At 30.9% G+C, this 19404-nt stretch overlaps 1 protein-coding gene across 4 annotated transcripts in view; it reads left to right on the top strand.

Moving 5' to 3' along the window:
• Window positions 1-19404, top strand: part of LOC126917182 (transducin beta-like protein 2) — a 63752-nt gene that overhangs the window by 19955 nt on the left and 24393 nt on the right. For 3 of the 4 annotated variants that reach the window (XM_050723784.1, XM_050723781.1, XM_050723782.1), the window contains exon 2: window positions 11200-11427. In XM_050723784.1, coding sequence (XP_050579741.1) covers window positions 11200-11427 — 228 coding nt within the window. Of the gene's footprint in view, window positions 1-11199; window positions 11428-13729; window positions 13787-19404 lie in introns of those variants that run through there. The other variant, XM_050723783.1, reaches the window with a different exon arrangement.

The following is a 19404-nucleotide window of genomic DNA, read 5'->3' as shown; positions in this document are numbered from 1 at the left end:
ATAATTTAATAAAATAATTAATATTATTAACACCAAATCTAAAATTAAATATTCTGTAATAAACTTAATATTATAAAAACTACAAATTAAACTTTTTAAAATTTAAATAAATAAATAATATTAAATTTCAAAAAAATTTTTTTTATAAAATATCAATAATTCCCAAAATTATTATTTTAATTTAAACTACCTTTGATTATTAAACATTTAAGTATTATAATAATAATAAGAATAAATATGATTTAATTATCATTTACATTTGTTATATAGTTCAAAAAAACATTAATTTTGTAAATTAAAAATTTAATAAATTAATTAATATAACAAATTTTAATTTAATTATTAAATAAAAATGAAAACTTTACTAATTTTAAATGATCTTCATTTAAATATTTTTTATTCACCTTTAAAACAATTAATATATTTAATCTCTTATATTATTTTTATAACAATAAATATTTTAATATTAAAACAAAATTTTTCATTAAATTTATTTATTCTATTAATTATTTTTATTAGAGGTTTTTTAATTATATTTTCTTAATTTGTTTGCTTAGTTAATAAAATATCAAAAAAAAGTAATTATTTAAAAATTACATTTTTAAATCTATTTATTATATTTATCATAATTTTTCAAATTAAACAAGCTAGAATAATATTTAAAACCTAATTATTTTATTTTAATAATATTAATTAATATTAATCATAATACTATTTATTATAACAAAAATTTGGTATATTAAAAGTAAAAATCTCTGAACAAAAAAAATGAAAAGAATAATTTCAATAGTTTATAAAATTCATATATTTAATTTACCTTTATCATTTATTAATCTACCTACCCCAATTAATATTAATTATATATGAAATTTTGGATCAATTCTTGGAATATTTTTAATAATTCAAATTATTTCAGGATTATTCTTACCAATACACTATTATCCTAATATTAATATTGCATTTTTTAGAATTTCAAATATTATAAAAGATATAAATTCAGGATGATTAATTCGATTAATTCATATAAATGGAGCCTCATTCTATTTTCGTATTATATATATGTAGTATCCAAATGGGTCTTAGAGAGAAAGGACAAGTGATGATGTTTTGATTTAATATATATTATTAAGAGCAACGAAATGATTACAATGCTGTTCTACGTTCTATTCTCGCATGCAGCTTTCTGCTTCCCAATCCAAACTCTGTCCACTCCGCACACTCCACACGCTCTGCACGCTCTCCACACTCTACACGCTCTGCACCCTCTACCTTTTCCCGTTCTTCGGAACAGGTATCTCGAAACCCCCCGTGGTTAAGGTCACGCAGCCTTTTCACGAAAACTGTCCACTTAAAGGTACATTGATGCTAAACGGTACTTTGTTTACCGTTCGGCCGATACCTTAGGCCTTTTGGCCCCGGTACTACATATATACACATTGCACGAAATATATTTTATTATGCGATGCCCATTGGTATGACCAACGATAATGAATGAGAATAAATGTAGGAAGCCTTCTACCAATGTGGTTTATGGGTGACATTGTTCAGGAGAAAAATCAAAATGATCGGTCAAATGATCGGTCTTAAAACAACTTATATGTTTTTTAATATAGAATGAAGACAATAGCCAGTTTGATAATACAAAAATATAGTTTGTTTTATTTAGAAATAACTAATATATATTTTATTCTTTTCCACCGCGCTCTTTACGATTTTCAATTCATATTTTTTATATTTTAGACAGATTTTGTTAGTTTAATGTTATTGTATTAAGAAACTCATTACGATACAATAATATTGTATTCACTTCTCTTCTTATTGTTTGTTTTCTGAGAAGAATATACTATAAAGAATAAACTATAGGAAAAGTCGTGAAGTTAAATGGCGATACAATAATATTGTATGTAAGAAATTCTGAATGAAATTAAAAAAGAAAAAAATATAGTAGGTTTAGTGTTAAACGCTTCCCTTTCATCGTAGTTTCACCGCTTTTGCTTATCTCGTCTTCTTTTTCATTGAAAATAATGGTCACTTCCGCCTGTTGCATTTTTTGTACAGATAATATGGAGTTTCTGGATTATAAAGAAAATCCTCCAGAATACCTTGAATACTCATGTTACTGATGACATGGATTTTTCTTTCCTTCGTTGCTGTTATAAAAACCACCTTTTCTCGTTAGGAAAATTTTTCTCAACAAATTCAACTTCTTTGTTCAGATTCAAATTCTTGAAAATGAATCTTTCTTTATTGTTGAGACGATCCGATGGTGCAAAGTACAAGAGAAAAGCGAGCTTATTGTTGATATTAGATTGATAATCTGCAGTCGTGAAAACAAAGTCAGACGTGTTGTCTTCTGCTGTTATTGGTTGAGTTGTTTGAACTTTTTGAACGTTACGTCGAAAGCTTCTTCTATTGTAGAAACAATTTCTTATTTTGTAAACTTTTCTCTCGCATTGATGACGCTTTGTAATTGATGCATTCTTCTTGGATTTGCAGAACTGCTTTTGTTTTATACGATTGTTTTTAAATAACTAGAAAATAATCAAAATTATTTTCTGTAGAATTTTATGTATCTACGTGCTCAGCTTGAAGAAGTTTTACGCTTATACAACTGCTCTCGTTTTTTAATTTTACTTCAAGATGCGAAAGTTTCGTTTTAACGAAAGCCGAAGTTAAATTCTCGTCAAATAAAGTTTCATTAAAGCCACGTGAATTATTATATCAAGATGTGACACGAGTCAACAATTTTGTGTTTGTTCCAACTTGTCAAAAATTATTCAATGTTTCGACGCTTAGTTTTAATCCCAACAATTTCTTTCGTAGAGCAGATTGAGACTGGCAAAATTTTTTCTTTCCTGCATAATATTCAAACTGTTCAAAATTCCCATTGCAGTACTTGCAGCTTTTGCGAAGCCGAGGAAAGAATCGATCACTTTGATCACATCAATCTTATTCTCTAAAGCACATTCTTAATTTCCACACGCTATATCTATCACTATCAAGAGGTTTTATATTCCTCTCCACTTTAAAACCTTCCATTGTCACTTGTATTTCATAAAATATATAATTACTCCAATTTAATCATACGAAATTATTACAAAAAGGAATACAAAGTTAGTAAACTAGATTAACTTAGTTCGCTCCTCATCGAGGAACACAGGTTGCGTGCTCGATTTTCTTCACAAATTCACTGCAACTGACCAAACAGACGAAGAAAAAAAATGACTCGTACTAGGCAAATAGTTGCAGCTGTGTTGTTCTTTCACTCATGTCCAAATATATTCATAACAGAACTTTTAGAATATACAGGGTTAAGTTCTTGCAATGATTCATCGCGTACACGCACACTCGTATTCCCAACGGTAATCCAACATTCAGAATCAAAACAGCATTTTCAACATTACATTTCTGTGATTTTCAATTTATGAATTTATTCGATGTGGCTTTTGAACAATTCAATTACTAGAGATACTCGATATATTACTATATGGGAAGGTTCGATTTTAACACTTAGCCAACCGAATAGGGAGATTTCCTCTCTGTGAAGAACATCGTTGCGTAACCGAACGGAGAGATCTCCGTTTTTGACTTTGACAACGCCTCTTTTTTTTTTTTTATCAGTTATCGTTTACCTGGAATTGTTAATTGCGCCACTTTCTCTGCTTTTATAAAGCATAGTGTATAATAAAATACACCAATTTAGTGGTGTTAAAATTAATTAAGAAGTTACACCATCAGTTATTTCTAAATAAAGTTATAATTGAACGATATCACACTGTAAAAAAATATTAAAACGCATAATGAATTTTTAATTTCACGTTCAAGTCGTGTTATGTATCTTTAGTCATCTTTAATGTTTTTAATTTTACCTATATTTTTTTATACTTTTAATTTGATATTTTGTATAAACGATATGTGAAATTGTTAAACAAAATCATTACCACAAAATATAATTGACCATTTAAGTAATTTTTTAGACTTCTTTGTTTTTTAAGTAGTAAACATTAGTCTTCGATACTTGGAAAAATGCGCGGTGGACGGCGTATAGTTCGCTGTGGCACGCGCGGTTGGCTAAGTATTAATACGTTAGGGAATTAAGCGATCGAATTTCATCTTTGCATAGAGCGACCAAAACACCATAGTAAAACTGTAAAATTGTCCTCCGTTGAACCGAAACGAAGGGAAAATGCGTCGTTTAACGACGAGATAAATCGTAAGGTGTAACGTTTTCATCAGCACATAAATAGACTTAATCAAACGGTGATTGTGCGATAGCTGTTCGAGACGCAACGATATCTCCGTAAATGTATTTCACGGAACACCGAAATCGTATATAGGTATATACAGTATCGCGGAAAATCTTAGGTGATTTATAATAGCAATCTCATAAACTACATTTTTAGGAAATATTTTCATAGAATGTTGATAAAAATATTTAATTATCGCCTTTGTGACATTTGTGACATCGCCCTCGTGTTCATAATTCGTCCTGATTTATATATTTTAAAAATAGTTTCACGGGGTTCTAGAAATTTTATTAATTTGCCAACTAAAAGACGAATTCTTATATTGTATATAATATAACTAATTAGAATAAAGAAATTGTTATAGGAAGAATGTCAAACGAATATTTTTATTTGGCAAATCTAAGACTTCTGCGCGGTACTAAACGTGCAAAACAACTAAGTTTAGAAATAGGTCGCGCTTCGTTTTGTACGTTGATACGTGAAGATATGTGCTTTGTTTTATTGTTTGTATAAATCTAGGTTGAGATTAGGTACGTTACTATTTCTTGTAGATATATGTTAGAATCAGAAAATTAAAGCGCATTGCACGCGTCACAACAATGCGAATATACCATGACGAATACGGAGAAATTTGCTTCCCTGTTTCTTTCTTCACTTTTTTTTCTTTTTTTTTTTTTTTTTTAATCTAACGAAAAGATCAGTTTTATAACACAAATAAGCACAGCAGTAATTTTGTGACGAATTATTCTTTAAAGTTACTTCACTTCCTTAACTTTGCCTGCTTTCACATTTACCACGATAGATCGGATCAATCTTGATACAAATCGTAATTTAATTTTAAACATTAATGCGCGACCAATACGTTGTACAACCAATGAGTGGCGAGAATCATACACGTAAATTTTTTTAACTTATCAATAAATGTAGGTGATTGATAGTAACATTTTTCTTTTTTAATATGATTAACAATCGACGATAGGATGAAACTTAATCGATTTTATTGAGTCGCGAAATTCAAACGGCATTTCATACATACCATTAATATAATGTTTAATTTTCATATTTCTGTGATATCTATAAAATATGCTTTAGTGCACAAAATATTGAAGACATATTCATATAATATCAAAAAGAGATTAAATATGTATATTTATATATTTCGTTATATAAATGTAAATATGCATATTTATTCAATTTTAAAAAGCAAATATTTTTTCCGAGTTATTACGAGGAATATCTATTTTATATTACGAATAAAATATTTTTTTCGAAAAATCCAGAAATATTTATTTTATATTAAAAGTAAAATATTTCGCTTTTCAAACATTCAGTGAATTATATTTGTATCTTCCATTTCGTTAACAATATTATGTTTTATTTAAAAAAAATTAATTATTAAAAAAAAATAAAAAGCTTTTATTGACTTTAGTTCATATATTCCCCGGTCATATAAAATTGCAATAAAAACAAGTAACTTGATAATTGAAACTGTTCAAACACTTTTTAAAACACTTCTAACATGTTTTTGTTGCTTATCAAGTCGTTCTTTGGACATTTTTCTCCTTGCTATCTGACGATTTCCCTGCTACTTCACTTTCATCTGAATCGAGAATCTCAATTTCATCCTTGTTTTGAGGTAATTCGTTTTCATTCTCTTCGCAGTTTGTGCCACAGCACTCCTCACTTATACTTATTATTTTCTCAATATGTTATCTCCTCTTCTAGACATATTCTGATGCACATAGAAGGGCTATTATTTGTCAAAATAGTGAAAAGTTGCATTTCACAATAATATTACTGATACCCAAAATTTTCTTCTATATATGCAAAAACATAAAATTACCAACAGTCAAAGACGAAATCGGCGGGTATGCAGAAAAATAGAAGGGAAGAAGGCCAATACATCCAAAACAACTAGCTGCTGAAGCGAGAAAAACTCTCATAGAAAGAAGACTAAAAAGAAAATATCCCATTGATCACGCTAAAAAAATAAAATACTTAAACTCCGAGATGGTATCTCGGTGAGGGTAGTCATCCACGTGTTATTTAGCAATTAAACTAGAAAAATTTCACAGAATGTCTAGCTGGACAAATTGTAAAGTAAAAACAAAAAAGAAAAAAAAAACGTTAGACTTGAGATATTGGGTTCGAAGTATCGCCGCTGAATTGTTTATGTCTACTTCTGACGATTACTTTTTCAAAAAATTAACACTCGTCACGTTTATATTCATTACATTAAATTTATTAATGTTTTGATAAGCGAAGTCAATCTACTAGCATTAATGTTTACTTTACGATCGTGTCAAGTCGACGCGTATTCGTAGAGATAGCTATACCAATTATTATTTAATTCAAAATTTAGAAGCTTCGAAGAAAATGAATTGTCACGTTATGTATATTATTATACATAATTATTATGTATTATATATGTATTTACATACATATTATATGTATATATAGTATAATAAGTATAATATATCATATTATATGTATATATATTACATATATAATATATAATATTATATATTATATTATATATTATTATACTATATTATAAGTATATAATATATATACATTTATATTATATACTATATACTATACTATATACTATATACGTATACCAAAATTTTTATCTAATATATTCTTGTTACGTTTCGTTATTTAAATTTTGAAATTGTTTTACTTAGAAAATTTCAAACAATATAGTAGTCGCTGCCACCAGAAACAGTGTAAGGACTGTTTCAATTAGATATTTATCGTTAGATTAAGTAGCGTTAATTAGAGTTTAAGGCCACTGATCAACAATCTCCACGTTTCGGCTAACCTGCTATGTGCAGGAATACTAGCACGGGAGAGGATTGTTTGGAATAAAGAATTATATTATAAACAATTATTATTGGCAGAATTAATAACGTATTATATTAATTATTAATATTATTAATTATTAATATTAATCAAAAGTTGACTCACCTGATGTTGGCCTCCGCTGATGAATGGGCAGGCCGCTGGGGTGATTCCGGTTTTACAAAGATTGACACTTCTATAATTTTCTGAGTTTTAAATCTTTATTTAACTTGAGCAGCGTAAACAACAGTGTGTCCGGACGTGTTTAACAATTCGAAATTCTAACAAAAAAACTTGAGCCAGCTATTGTTTTAATTCTAACTGACAAACGGAGCCAACTAATAATAATTATTCGATAATTCACATGAATTCGAACTGACTAATAACAATTATTTTATAACAATTATCTCCTAATTCTAACTGAAACGTACTGATAACAATTATTCTCAAATTCGAACTGACTAATAACAATTATATCTCGTAACTCCTAAATTCGAACTGGAACGAACAATTATTCTCCAATTCTAACTTAAATTTGAATTGAATCAACTGAAACGAACTGATATCAGACTCACTCAAATTCAATTGAACGACTAATAACAATTATCTGCTTATTCTACCGAAACGAACCGATACAACTAATATCAATTATTCCGATTATTCTCTTATTCTAACTGAACCGCTAACAATTTCTTTATTCTAACTGATAACGATTACTCTTCTTTATTTTCGCCAAATTCTCCCGAACCGCTAACAATTACTCTATTCTAACTGATAACGATTATAATATAGTATATAGTATATAGTATACATATACTATATACTATACGATTATAGTATATAGTATATATATACTATATACTATATAATATATACTATATACTTATAACTACTATATACATATGTATTATATACTTATAATATACTTATAAGTATAAGTATATTAAGTATATACTTATATTATATATACATATATATATAATACATATATAATAGATATGTAGTATATAATATATATGTATATATATTATATAATTATAATATATTATATACATATTAGTAGGTATATTATATACTTATTATACTATATTAGTATATATATTATATACATATAATATAATAATATAATATAATATATATACATTATATCATAACGTGAAAATTCATTTTCTTCGAAGCTTTTAAATTTTGAATTAAATAATAAATAATATATAATTTATAATGTAATAATGAATTTATATATATATTTGTCTCATTAAATGAATAAAGGTTAGCACAAGTGATGGAAGAGAAATCTAAACGGTTTATGTAATTTTCCTCGTGAAATTCCTCGTTAGAAAATCGCGATAAAATTTCCGATTTATAATTATACTTATAATATTCGGATTTATAATTATAATATATTCGTAAACGGTTTGTACGAGAATTTGGATATTTTCGTGAGTATTAGGATTGCCTACATGAGTAATTCCTACTAGGATGAAAAAATAGAATAACATTTTTTCCTTCTGGGACCCCGTTTTGAAGACAATCTAGATTGAATATTTTTAATTAAGAATTAAAAATCAATTCCCATACGGCTTGATACGCGAGTACATTACAAATTTTCAAACTCGATTTCCCAAATTAATGAAAATATTCGAAGATATAAACAAATTTGATTCTATTCTATTTTATTATATATTTTTTTTTTTATATTTTACTTATTTTTCCAGATAGAATTCCACTCTAGTTAATTCATTTCTAACAATGATATAGCATGTATATTACTGTCTTGGATGTCAGGTAGTAAACAACTGCCGTTTGTGCACAGATCAAATATTTTTTTATCGCAACTGTTCAAACTCTTTTTATCATACAAGTAAAGTTCAAACTCGTTTTATCGTAGATGGTAAAGATTGGAAGGTGCGTGTTGTGTTTTCTCAAAGTTCGGGCAAAAGTGACTCACATAATTTTAACGATGAGAGAAAGAGAGGGATAGGTTAACGTCGAAGTTCTATTGCACAATAATTTATTAAATAAGTAACATTCGTAAATTTATAGCTTGCAATTTAGGTATTGCTTACAAATTTCTTTCTTGTGATTTTAAAATTTGTTATGAGATGGAATACTTTGATCTTTTGCATTCTGAACAATGTTTAACATGATCTAGCAGAAGCTTTGTTGAAGCAGAAATTTTAGAAATTTGTTACTAAAGCACCGTGTACGTGATGACTCTTTCTGTAAATTATTTTCCACTTGACTATTTATACACCAACGTACCACTTATGTTATTTGCGATATAAATTTTCTTATCTTAAACATATTTAGTAACCTGACTGTAACACGTGAACACTTCATAGAATCTCTTAGTAACTACCAAGGCTGTTCAGCAAAATGAGGATAATAGAAAACCGAGGTTATTTAACGGGTCTTCCTGAGGAAGCAAAGTTGAAGTACAATATCAAATTAGAGCATTTGCAAATTAAATAAAGAAAAATATATAAATATGGGTTATCATCCATTGTGCGTATATATATATTTTTTAATATATACAATATATATATATATATAATTACAAAAACAACAATTACAAATAAAGCAAATAAAAATTACATTCAGAATTTCTGAATAATGAACTCGCTGTTTTTAATATTCATAATAAATGCCGAAAATGTAAATACTTTTTAAAAAATTTTAGCAACGATGATAACATTTGATTACTAAATCTAAATAATTATTTTATAAATTTTATATTTAAATAATGCCCAGTTCTAAAATATAATACAGGTTACTCACTACTTTCTTCCCTTGTTTACAACGTTCAAAAAATATATTTTTAGTTATTCACATTTCCTACATTAGTTAAATCGCTGTATACTTTCTTACTCAGTAACTAAATACGAAGCACCTTCAACGATGGTGTCATTGATGGTGGTATTGCACAGTTCAAAGTTGATTTTGAGAGGAAGTAAATGTTGGACCAGGATAAGACAACACCATAAATTTGTTACAGGTTGGGGTTGGTCATGATGAATCATTCATCCCCAAAAACCGATTTTTATATTTTACAGTTAGAAAAAAAGTATAAAAGGTCCTAGGGGTGCGCATTTAGTTCAGTACGTGCAAAGTGCGTAGACAAGACATAGTTAAAGTAGTACTATCAGAAGTGTACCAGAAGTTCTCCGATCATTTCGACAGTTACTATTTCATCGCTGTTAGATTTGGTCTCTATCCACGTATACGAACGTTGGCTTTCGATTCGTTTTGTTTTATTCTTCATCGACCGAGATAAAACGCGAATCGACTTGTCCGTTGGCTGTTGATCAAGTTATATCAAGAAAAAACATTACTTCGAATCGAGGAAGATATGTAAGTAAACACATAGTAATATGGTAGTAAGAATATTTGTCACGTTCCGTAGCATATTTTGAAAGACTTCGTACGAGCGGTGAGATATGGCACGAGCTGAATTTCATGTGCACCACGTGGTGCGGTCTATTACGTGACGGTAACGAAATATTGTAATCGCTTTACTTGAGTCAAATTTTCCAACGATAACTTTATTCAAGATATTTTAAATGAAATTGTAATCTTTTCTATAAATTTCTTCACATTCTTCCGATACGATTTTAATATGATTTTAACATGTATATAATCTATTATTTTACTATTGGATAGAAACGTAACTAAATTAAGGATATGGTATTCTTTCTAATACATAGATAGAAGTAGGAAGCTGATGAGAATTTCAACTTAGCATATTAATAAACATTGAAAATTAAATTTAGTTCCGGATAAATAATTTATCGTGATCCCAAAACAAGTAAAATCGAGTTTATACTCGTTGTTTCTCGATGAATCAACAATGTGAATTCGACTTCACTTGCTACATAACTAAAATGCTGGCCGTGTCTGAACCAGCTTAACCGGGCTACTATCGAATTTATATTATCGAAGGAAGGTTTCAAGATTCGGTTTCACGAGCTCCTCCGTCGTGGTTTTCTATTACTCGACAGAGCCATATCTTTTCTTTTTTTCTCGAAACTTTTACTCTTTTCTTTATGTCTTACTCAGAACAAGTTTACAATGATGTAGAAATTAACAAGCTTTTTATTTATCGTTATAGATGGTACACGATCGGAAAGAGTAAAGTTTGAAAATTCGAGGAATTTAACGAGCGGATCGACTGGAACGACCGGCAGTAGCAGCAACAAACGCGCTAAGAACAAGAAGAGACGCGAAATGCAACAGTTCACGCATTCGTGGATGGTGGGTGTTCTGAAGGGACACACCAGCTCAGTTCTGGATATGAGTTTTTCCAGTAACGGCAGATATCTCGCAAGCTGTGCCGAAGGTATGTACCGATATAGTTTAAGAAAATTTGTCCTAAGAAAAGTCATTATCAACGACATCTCTTTTATCGCTTTAGCGTCATATTTCTCTTACGCTCTAAAATACCCTATATGGGAATTTATAGGGTAAGAGCAGAGACTAACCTTGCAATATAGTTTATGAATTAGTAATATTTTATTTGTTAAGTATTTTAATTATCTGGAAAAGTTGCACAACGTTAAGTGGAAATTTATAGTGAAGTTGAAAGACCTCGAAGAGAACGCATGAGTCATAAATCAAACGACGAGATTCATTTTGAAGATTTCTGACGATGAATGCTACGCCATTGGCGTGTGCAACAATTACCGCTATTGCGCGAGAAAAGCGATAAAAAAATTATGTCTCTGATAAAGTCATCCGAAGGACAATCTTTCTTTTTTCCACTTCTGTTTTTTTTTTTTTCTTGACTTTTCTTTCAACTCGATATTTTCTTTTTATTCAAGAAAACTGTCTATATCTTTATCGATGACGCAACGGGCCTATTTAATTTGCATGTGTCATTGTTACCTTGTTATTGTGCCAGTAACAATAGCCGATCTCTGTCTTTGCTTGTACCGTTTCTACAAGAAATTAAAACCTATGTATGTACATGTCTCTTGACGTTTTCTTCGACTCGATTCATGCGCAACCCGCGATATATAAACGTAACCGCGATAAAAATTATACGCACCTTCTTGAAATTGCGATATTAAATATGCAAGATGTATTTTAATACGAATCATAATCTTTGGAAGAAAAACATTTTCTTATGTGACAAATGACAGTATATCACTGCGCCGCGGATGTTCGTACTTTTATAGAAAACTTAAATGAGCGCAAATTATCCAAAGTAGATATATCATCCGGTATAATATTTAGAGGATATTCAAAGTACTTGAATGCTCTTGTCATTGAAAATTTTTATCGATCTGCTATGCGCGTTGCATAGAATTTTTTTGAAATTTCATTATCTATTTTAAAAGTTTAAAGCATAATAATCAAACTAACCCGATATTAAACTAATATTATTAATTTCTTACAAAGTATCCTGACTTTGTTACTTATTTTTTAAATCTTACATCTTCGAATTTATTAGATTATTCCCTTTCTCAACTCTTTCGTATTAAAATACTTCTTTCTAGTCGCAAAGTCAACGAAACCGTGGATTCGCTGATACGATCATCGTACATGGTAGGAGATCTTTTGTATAAAATTCGCAGAAAGGTTTTTTTATCCTCTTAGTTTTATTCGTATAAATTTGAATTTTCATAAACATCCGTGGTCCACTTATTATTATTAAATATTCGTGTTACTTGTTACTACAGCTTCTTCGTCTAGCTATACGATATACACAGAAGTAGACGGGCAAAATGTAGGTCGTTTGAGTGAAATCAAGCTGTTCGGTCGCAAACTCCTTGATTTCTTGAAAGACATTATCCTGTCCCGATCGCTTTTTTCTTTTACACCTCACTAGTCTAGATTTATATGTATTACCGTTTGTTGGTTTTATACTTCCCTGTGTTCGGAAAGAAGGAATGGATAACTCTCAAGCGCTATGATTAAAAGCTATTTGCCCTTTTTTTCTTCTTCGCGAATCGATCCAATTATCTAAAGAAGGACGAACATAGAGAAAGTATGAAAACGATGGAAAAATCGCTCGCATCGAACGACTACTTTCACTATTTCATCTTTGAAATCGGAACAGGATTAAACGCCTGTATTTCTCGTTATCATCAACTGATACACGTATCATCGATATAATCGTCACTAGCTAATTGATATTCAATTTGTACAACCGCAAAGTACGTTAAAGTACTTATGTTAGATGGATTTCGTAACGTGTCATGTAAGGATTAAAATACTTAAACAGTTCGTTGTGTCGTATCCTTTCATGGTTTACACGATGACGATCGTGGGTGACCTGTTGACCATGAAAGATTTTCGTAAAGCGGCGTCCACTTCTCTTACCGGTGAGTTTCTCTTCTCTCGCTTCTCCCGCCGCGTTTAACCTCGAATCCAGAGACGGGGCACATCGTGCCACGTGTGTACGTGCATGCCCTCACGAGACATACCGAGAAACGTGAGTAACAAAAGGACTTCAACTCTGGGCTGCTGGCTTCATGGAAAAGACGTCTTTTAACTGGAATGTTCACGACCCTAGTTGTAATACCTTTCGCCATCGTGTCGCTTAGAATTCTTCTTCTACTCAGCTTTTTTTTTTTCTTTAAATCTTTGTTTATTAATTCCAAGTTTTTTACATATTTTTTTACATGGTTCTTTTCCAGAATAAACGCTGAATTCTGATTGTAGGGTGGTACAGGCAAAAGTATCAATACGCGACGGTACGACATAGCCATACATTATTACATTTTTTTTTTTTTTTTTTTTTTTTTTTAAATTATTATTGTAACTTAAATTTAAGCCGCTGTTGCTCTGTGCTTATGTGCGATATTTTAATTTATGTCCTGAAAGCCTGGACGCAAAAACAGGACAGTCTTCTACTCAGCTTATATCTTCCCCGTGACTTTTACTTTTAATTCTTTACTTTTCCTCCTTTTCTTCTTCTTCTTTTTTTTTAAGTATTTTATACTTGTGATTTATTTTCTAAGACTAGTTTCGAGAATAACTTTTATGACTCATGAAAAAATTTCGATACTTATCATAGAAACATTTTATGGATACATCGTGTGTATTATACGAAGCATTTTGAAATTTCGTTAGCACTAGAACGAAACGCAACTATCACGATTATATTAGTAAAATTTCATTCGTATTTTATCATCATTATTTGTGATAAATATTTAACAGCTTTTATGGACATTTCACGATTCAATAATCATAGTAACCGTGTCTCATTGCAGTGCCAACGAAATTTTAAAAAGTTATTTAACACGATCATTAAATTCGATCATTAAATTCTGAATGATTTTACGCATTTATGAAATCGGTCACTTCATACGTAGTAATCTAGTAGTACTGCGCTATCTCTAAACAAAAAATTATGCATACATAAAATTAGAAATATTTATATAACAATAAGATCCGGTCACGTTCGTTGGATTACTTCCAGCAAAATAATATGCTTAATTCCTCGCGAAATATTTGCGATTGTATTATCGTTGAAAAACATTCAATAATTAATGTGAGTCATCAGATCATTACGGCCGCCTTAATCACGAAATCGTGTACTGTGAATCATTCCCTCCTCTACGCGCAACAGTAATCACCGATGATCGTGAAATACACCGTGTAGCGCCGGTAGAAAGTCACGGTTATTCTTTAAACATTCTTCCGTTTCCGATCGACGATTTCGGAAACATAGTCTCGAAATACGAATCGCGATCAAAAATAATCTCGGAAATGTCCGTGGGTTGGCACATAAATTTAGAAAACGGCTAGTGAACTTGCGCCGTTTCTCAAATCATCTCTTTCATTGCATTATCCTTTTCTTGTTAACACACTTGGATGAATTTTTTAGAATTTCGGTATTCTTCGTATCGATATAATTTCAAAGTTCTCCGAATCATTCGTAGCCTTTGATATATTACGTTTTCCGTTTTATTTTACCTGCGAAACATTTAAGTGATATAGGTATTATCATACAATCTGTTCGACTTAAAGCTTAGAAGATTAAAAAAAAAAAAAAAAGAAGAAGAAATGAAAAGAGAAACGAAGGAAAATAAAATGGTTTCGAATGACGTAAGATTTTAAGATCACTACTATTCTTAAATTATGCTGCAGATTTATTTTCTACGCCAATATGACGTATCTCTTTATTTTTTATAAAAAATATCAAGACACTCAGGTCGGAAATTGATCACATAGCTTAGAAAATCTTTAAATTTGCCGCGTTAAATATAAGGAAACACGCGTTGCTTATTTTTCCGTATCTTTCTATTGCTATAACTTTTGCAAAATTGAAGTAAAAATATTTTTTCGAGTAACCATTTTCAGCATTATATTATACGAACTATAGTAGTGTTATAAAGAATCTTAAATTGAGCGTAGAAAAATGAAGATGAGGCAAGGAAAATGATAATTTCAGATTCCTTCATTTTCGAAATAAAACGATAGATAAGACACTTCAATTAAGTGAAATCATCAACATTCAAATAGCGATATCGATCGATCCATTGTCCCGAATTTAATTCCACGAAATGATATATAGAATTCGGGGCCACTGGCTGGTTGCTGCGTTCGCTATCACCTTTTTGATGCGCGAACGTAACAAGCGTGGTTGTAACAACCTAATAATAGCGCGACGTGGGAAATTCTCTGGCCTTAAATCAAGCCCACACACCGAAGCAACAGATAGTTTATGGTTACGCTACGGACTCAATGAAATGACTCGTCGTAAGTCGATAATTCGATGTACGAGATTAGCGGATCAACGATCATCAAAATCACTGCTTCTGTTTCTCAGGCTTCTGATCCGCACATTTTCAATTATTTGTCGAGTAAATTCGAGGGCTGATTTTAAAAATCAAAATGCCGTATGCTGAGTTTTTCAAGGTTGAGAATTTATCGGTTGTTCTTAAGATTTTTCATTCAAAAAAAAAAAAAAAAAAAAAAGTTAGAGACGAATATAAATGAACGTAAATAAAGTAATCGAAAATGCGTTTTAAAATGTTTTCTGAATGCTAATTTAAGTTAGTTTTACCTCGTAATTATTTCAGTAAATCAATCGACATATCAGGCTCTGAATTTTTTTATCAACTGTTGGGAAAAATTTTTATCAAATGTCGTAGTAGTTCTTCTTTTCTATCTCCCACTTTGGCCGCGGTTAGCACTCACGCGGATACCGGGATTTGCTCGAATAATCAAACTATGCAAGGAGCAACGCGTGGCCGCCGATGATTTCATTAAATGACGCAACGGTACATATCGACGCCGGTCATTCCTGCGAACGGGGATACCGTTTTCCGTTATCCGAGTCACCGCTCAGATTTCCTCGTCTCTCCTTCGTCCTTCGTTCCATTTTTCGCTTGCTATCGCTCGAAAGCGCGGGAACTCTCTACTGATCGCGTCCATCTCTCTCTAGAAACCGGATTACTTGTTTATCGCTATTAAATTATTTCTATGCAATGCTTATTCGACGTCTTCTTCGTAGAAATCACCGAGATACCGATAACATTATCACAAAGTTGAGGTAATCCTACTTTTCTCTCTGGCAATTTCTTGATACGTTTGCAGTACCTTTCTGAGACGTCACTGCTGACGTAGTATTATTTATATTGATTTCGTTCATAGAATGATTTTGAAAAAGGACGTATCAACGTTGTTGCGATCTATACATTTTTATTGGGTTAGTGGGGAAGCGATGTAGCCTTTATATATGTAAAAATCAGTGAACATGCAGGCGTGCGCGTTTTTTATTCGTTCAATGATATTTTCAATCGATTGCTCAAAGGAACTAAAGTATTTGAATTTTTTGTATCATTCTACGTTTGTTGCATATATTATTGTATATGTGTTATTTGAGAGATTTGTATACTTTGTATAAATCTACGTGTAGTTTCCATTTCCCTTAATCATGTTTAGTAAGTATAGGAAATTGTATAAAGATCCACGAAATACTAAGAACTTTTTTATATTTTGCTCAAATTCCCGATACTTTTTAACGCTCAAAAAATGCAATTGAGTAGAAAATGACCGAAGGAACGCAGCAATATTGAGAAGTTTCAGTTTCTCGTTTTGTTCTTTGATGATTCGTAAACTCGAGGTTCAACATGTCCATGTTCTATCAGTAATCTTGAGAAATGCAGAAACACGGTAAAATATACCACGTGTAAATACTAGAGCATGCCAAGAAATGTATAGGTGATACGAAAATGTGTAGTATTTATTATTAGATAGACGTAAAAGTACTGAAATTGAAATTTCTAATATTTAAGGCATATGATAGCTACGATTGGGTTTAAAAACAATCTTGTAATTTTGTAAGAAAGTATCAAAGAGATATATCATCTTATACATACATAATACAACATGATTGACCAAGCAAATAAACTTCATAGTCTCACAGCTGTTTCTGTCGAAATTGTAAGCCAATTTCCTGAAGTTCTCTGTCACATGACTCGCTCTAAATAAACGTTTCCCCAAATTGTACGCAATCGTTTACAGTAGACACGCCGTCTCTTCAAGGCGGATACATTTTCCTTCAAATTCAATTAATATAAAAAAAAACCTTTCGATTTTTAAATAATTGCACACTCCGGATCTATGAAGCGTTGTTCCTTCATATTCTTCTCTTTCTTCCTTTCTCATTCGCCGTGGATATTATACGCAATTGATTTAAGTTTAGCAATAAAATCATGGAAATTTTATAGAATCTCCCTGACTTCGTTTGTACCACGAATTTAGACGTGCACGGTATATATATATATCCAGTATTCGTTCGAAAGAAAGGAACGGCATTTCTGCCCGTAAAAACGTAGAAAAGAAAGCGACCCTTTCCGTGACGTATTCGGCGAAAGTTGCGTATTGCTGAATAAACAAGAGGCGTTAAAACGGTTCACCTTTTATTGGCCGCCTGTTTTTTTGTGCTTCGGTCCGTAACGAGAGCGTAACGCCGCTAGATCGTGCTTTTTATTTCCCCTGATTAACACGAACGAGGAACGTCCGAAGATTCTATCTGGCTAGCTGGGAACGGCTCGTAAACCAGTCGAATTTTTGCTAAGTTTTGTATGGATCTTATTTTAGAGAAAATTAAAGAACTGGCTTGCATCGAATTGCTTTTTTCTCGAATATCGTTTAGCAGAACGAAGTTTCGACGAAAATTTCTAATTTTCAATTTCCTTTTTATTTATTTCTTATAAAAATGTTTGACACGTTATTTTAACGAGTATTAACGTTGGTGCATATGAAATGTCATTTCACCGAAGTTTGAATTTGGCCTATTTCTCAATTAGCGGTCTTATTAAAGAAAAGATAATTTATTATAAATTAGATATCTATTTGTGTAATTTCCGTAAGTTACGTATATTTAAGAAAATTGAAATAAATCTTTCTAGAATTTAATTATCTCAGCGATTAATTTGTAATGTACATGTAACATTTACATTTGTAAGCTAACAAATTTTTCACTAGACTATTTTTGAATGCATAAGGATTTTGCATTAAAAGGAAGCGTACATTCCAAGAACTATCGAATTCTACGATTGATAATTCTTATAAGTCTAGAAGTTCGACGTTGAGTAAAATGCGTTCAATCATGTGGACATTACTTTGATCATATTTATGTTTTAGAAACTACGCAACGATAAAAGCTTTATCTGAAAGAACATTTCATATGCAGCAACCTATTCAGCATCGATATTAAAGAAGAGAGCACTACCTTTGTTTTAAATTAAAAATTTAAAATCTGAAGATTCGCGTTACAAACGTTCGTCGACAGAGGTGCTTTGTTGCAGTCAATATGTATAATCGTCGATGTGAACGCTTATACAATGATGCGTTGACATCGTGTCTCCTTTATGAACAGACAAAAATCCATATATGTTATTTCATACGTCCGTGGCAAGCTTCCACTTTCATATCTTCTTCTTTCGAGACAAATTAATCGCGCAGCATTCTCAACACGATCTTTTCGTATAGCCGTGCTCGCTTCTCTATTTCGCGAAGCATTCGCGAACTATAGTCGAATTTTGTACGATTTTGTAGATATCGGTGTTCAAGGCAGAAATATGACGGTCTCTAGTTCAAGAGCGATTGATGTGATCGCGAGTTTTGGATGTATTCTTGATCACATCGGCGGAAAGAAAATAAAACGAGAGAGGAAAAAGTATAAATATAAAGTTCTTTTTACTCTTCCCGTATCTAGTCAGAGGAGAAATTTACCATACTAAGGGACTATCCCATTTAATTAATTAAATTGGCAATAAAACTTAAAGTATCTTCCATTGCGAGAAAAAAAATATCACGACGATCTAATATGAAATTTAATTTGAAAAGTTTAATC

The sequence above is a fragment of the Bombus affinis genome, chromosome 6 (assembly GCF_024516045.1).
Source record: "Bombus affinis isolate iyBomAffi1 chromosome 6, iyBomAffi1.2, whole genome shotgun sequence".
NCBI classification, from domain to species: Eukaryota; Metazoa; Arthropoda; class Insecta; order Hymenoptera; family Apidae; genus Bombus; species Bombus affinis.
The sequence above is the reverse complement of the archived record's forward strand: the minus strand, read 5'-3'. Positions and strand labels throughout refer to the sequence as shown.